Here is a 3,118-nt window from a genome sequence, read left to right on the forward strand (position 1 = left end):
GCTAATGAATGCGCTTCCATACAAGCTTTGACACGGACTGAATGAATGAGGAAATGAAACAGCGTGTAAGAGGGAGGAGACAGAGAAAAACTCAGGGTTTATTGAAGAAAACCTGTCAGCGAGCAGGTTATGTTCACAGAGTCTGTTACCATGGTGATTGACTCAGAGTTTCAGTCACCTCTCTTTCTGGAACGGATAACTCAGAGTTTCCCTCATCTCAGGGTTAACTTACTCTGAGTTTTCACATAACCCGCTTTCTGGAATACCCCCCAGGAGTTCTGTTTTTACCCACATCAAATAGTCTGTGAAAATGCAGGGTTATGAAAACGCATGCAGTGCATTAGTATGTGGAAAAATCTTGTTTCTGATATCTTTTTTCTTAATTATGTTGAGTTTGCCATTACTGCGTTTTCTATGATGTACTAGTGGGAAATGGCTTTATGTTACTGTAGTTAAGTGGTGTGTGTGTTGCCTGTTTTGATATAAAGCAGGACACTGTGTTTCCCAATGTTATTGTGTACTGGCATTCTTTATATTAAAACTAACTGATGTAATTCTTTTTTGAAAATCAATCAGTTGTTCTCCATGATTGACCTGAAGCCTCCAATATCCCGTGCTAAGATGATGTCTGTAACAAAATCAGCCATCAAAGCTATCAAGGTAAATCAAACAATGTCTGAATTTTATTGTCATAGCAAGGAGTGGCTAATGCAAGTGGTGACTCTGGGATGATTTGATTGAGTTGTTTTTGAATGAAACACTGTCATTACAACCAAAGCGTTGTGACATGTAATTTGCACCTTGGGTTTTGTGATGCAATAGAAATTGGAAAAACCTATTTGTTTTAGCAGTATCTAAGACAAATATATCTATCTTTCATGCAAAAATCTTTGATGCCAGACAATGTGATGCTTATTTTAATGATTACAGGAATCCTGTAGTACATGAGAATTTTATTATCACGATTTTTCATTGCTCTCTGGTTATACTTTCACATTATTAAAGTATTATCTAGAATACTGTGACTGATATTATTTTGTATCTTTTATTAGCTTTACAAACATGTCGTACAGATTGTTGAAAAGTTCATCAAGAAGGTATGTGCAATGGAGCCTGTTACTGTACACTACATACAACATTTAAGTACAGAGTGCACTTTACAAGTGCAATTTTTAGTGAGACAATATGAATTAAGTGTATTTTTTTGTTTGTTTTTGTGCATTTTCAATAGTGCAAGCCAGAGTTAAAAGTCCCTGGTTTGTATGTGGTGGATTCCATTGTCCGACAGTCAAGGCATCAGTTTGGTGTGGATAAGGATGTATTTGGGCCCAGATTCTTAAAGAACTTCACAGATACCTTCCAGAACCTCTTCCGCTGTCCAGAGGATGATAAGGTACTTTATGGTTGTGCTTGTGGCATTTTATTTAATCACAATGAATGATGATAAGATATATCTTAAGGGTTGGATTGCGTTTTTTCCAGAGCAAAATTATCCGTGTCCTGAACTTGTGGCAGAAGAATGGTGTGTTCGACATGGGCATCATTCAGCCTCTGATGGATATGGCCAATGGAGCAATTGTAGGCTTACCTGCTCCTGCACTGGAAGGTAGAGAAACCAATACAGATCTCTCTGAGCAATGTTTGCAACAATGCACTCTTGTGCTGATTGGGAGTTAAGAAAAGTGAAGTTGTAATTTATCCACTGTTTGATGAACTGCATGTAATGTCACGCAAAGACGTCTATCTTTTTGTTGTATCTAAACAGTTCCCGCTGACCCCCAACCTGAGACACAGCTTCCTGTCACTAGTGCCCCAGTTGTGCCTGCTGTGCCTCAGCTACCCAGTCCTGATGCCTTAGCTGCTGTGGCACAGCTTTTTCAGTCCCCCCACGGTCAGGAGGTAAGCAATACCTGGGGGATTAAGTGCACTGTAATTTCTGGGTCATGGCAGGTAAAGGAACGTTTAAATTCTGAATGGCCCCTCCTTCTCCCTTCTGTAGCTGCAGAGGATGCTCCATAACTTCCAGCAGGCAGATAAGACCCTGGCAGCCACCATCGGAAACAACATACCAAACCAACCACAGATGCCTGCGGCCCAGCTCAACCCATACAACGCACACACTGAAAAGAAAAGCTCTTTAGCTGAGGTAATGGCATATTCCGTCTCACAACATAACCTGCTGTGATCATATATACATTTTTTTTCATTTACCTAACTGTGTAATATATGTATTTCCATAGAAACTCCTTGACCGATTTGACTATGATGATGAACCTGATGATATAACGGCTAAAGAAGGAAGTGCCCAGTCACAGTGAGTAAACTATATTGAATATGTTGTGAATGCTGTCATGTAAGTGCAGGGCCAACAGTACAGCATAATTCTTTAGGTTAGGTGCGTGCGTGCGTGCGTGCGTGCGTGCGTGCGTGCGTGCGTGCGTGCGTGTGCTTTCTGCTGAGTTGAGGCAGGTTAAAGTCCCCCTCACATAAAAATGTGTGTTGCTTATTGTTCCTTCACTTTACTGTCAGTGTGCAGAATGGTGTACTGTATGTCCAGACACTAGCAGACTGTTTTCACATTCATTAAGTGAAGGGGGAAAGAATGTCTTTGCTCTCCTCAAATCTCAGTTTAACCCTTGTTCGTTCGAGAGAATTTTGTGACATCACAACAATGAAGCTAGTCCTGGGGCCTGTATCACGAAGCGAGATCAACCTTTCCTGGGTTACCCAGACTTATTCTGGGTTGAATAACCCTAACAATGGCAATCAGGATAATCGGTATCACGACGCTGGATATCAACTCGGTAACTCAACCCAGGGTAGCTTTATCAAGAGCCATGAACGCGCACGCAGCAGACCAATCACAATCATGAAAGAAGCGCAGCGTCACTGAGCATCCTCACAGAGTGCCGTATGTGAGGGGAAAAAAAGTATTTCTCATGAGGATCAGAGATTAATTCTACTAAAATATGAGGAGGAGAAAAGCAACATTACAGAAAAGGCCAACACCGTGGCAGCTGCAGGAGGAGGAAACATGCGTGGCAACGCATAACGGGATGAATAATGTTTAGTTTTAGTTTAGATTAGTTTATTTGCACATAATGTTAAAAACAGACAG

The 3,118-nt window shown here is 41.1% G+C and overlaps 1 protein-coding gene across 2 annotated transcripts in view; it reads left to right on the forward strand.

The window, feature by feature from the left end:
* LOC126383178 (SR-related and CTD-associated factor 4-like) overlaps positions 1–3,118 on the forward strand; it is a 35,940-nt gene that overhangs the window by 2,167 nt on the left and 30,655 nt on the right. For both annotated transcript variants that reach the window (XM_050033656.1, XM_050033648.1), the window contains exons 2-8: positions 577–660; positions 1,053–1,097; positions 1,232–1,393; positions 1,483–1,606; positions 1,766–1,899; positions 2,000–2,146; positions 2,241–2,314. In XM_050033656.1, coding sequence (XP_049889613.1) covers positions 577–660; positions 1,053–1,097; positions 1,232–1,393; positions 1,483–1,606; positions 1,766–1,899; positions 2,000–2,146; positions 2,241–2,314 — 770 coding nt within the window. The remainder of the gene's footprint in view (positions 1–576; positions 661–1,052; positions 1,098–1,231; positions 1,394–1,482; positions 1,607–1,765; positions 1,900–1,999; positions 2,147–2,240; positions 2,315–3,118) is intronic.

Source organism: Epinephelus moara, chromosome 2 (assembly GCF_006386435.1).
Source record: "Epinephelus moara isolate mb chromosome 2, YSFRI_EMoa_1.0, whole genome shotgun sequence".
Lineage (NCBI taxonomy): Eukaryota > Metazoa > Chordata > Actinopteri > Perciformes > Serranidae > Epinephelus > Epinephelus moara.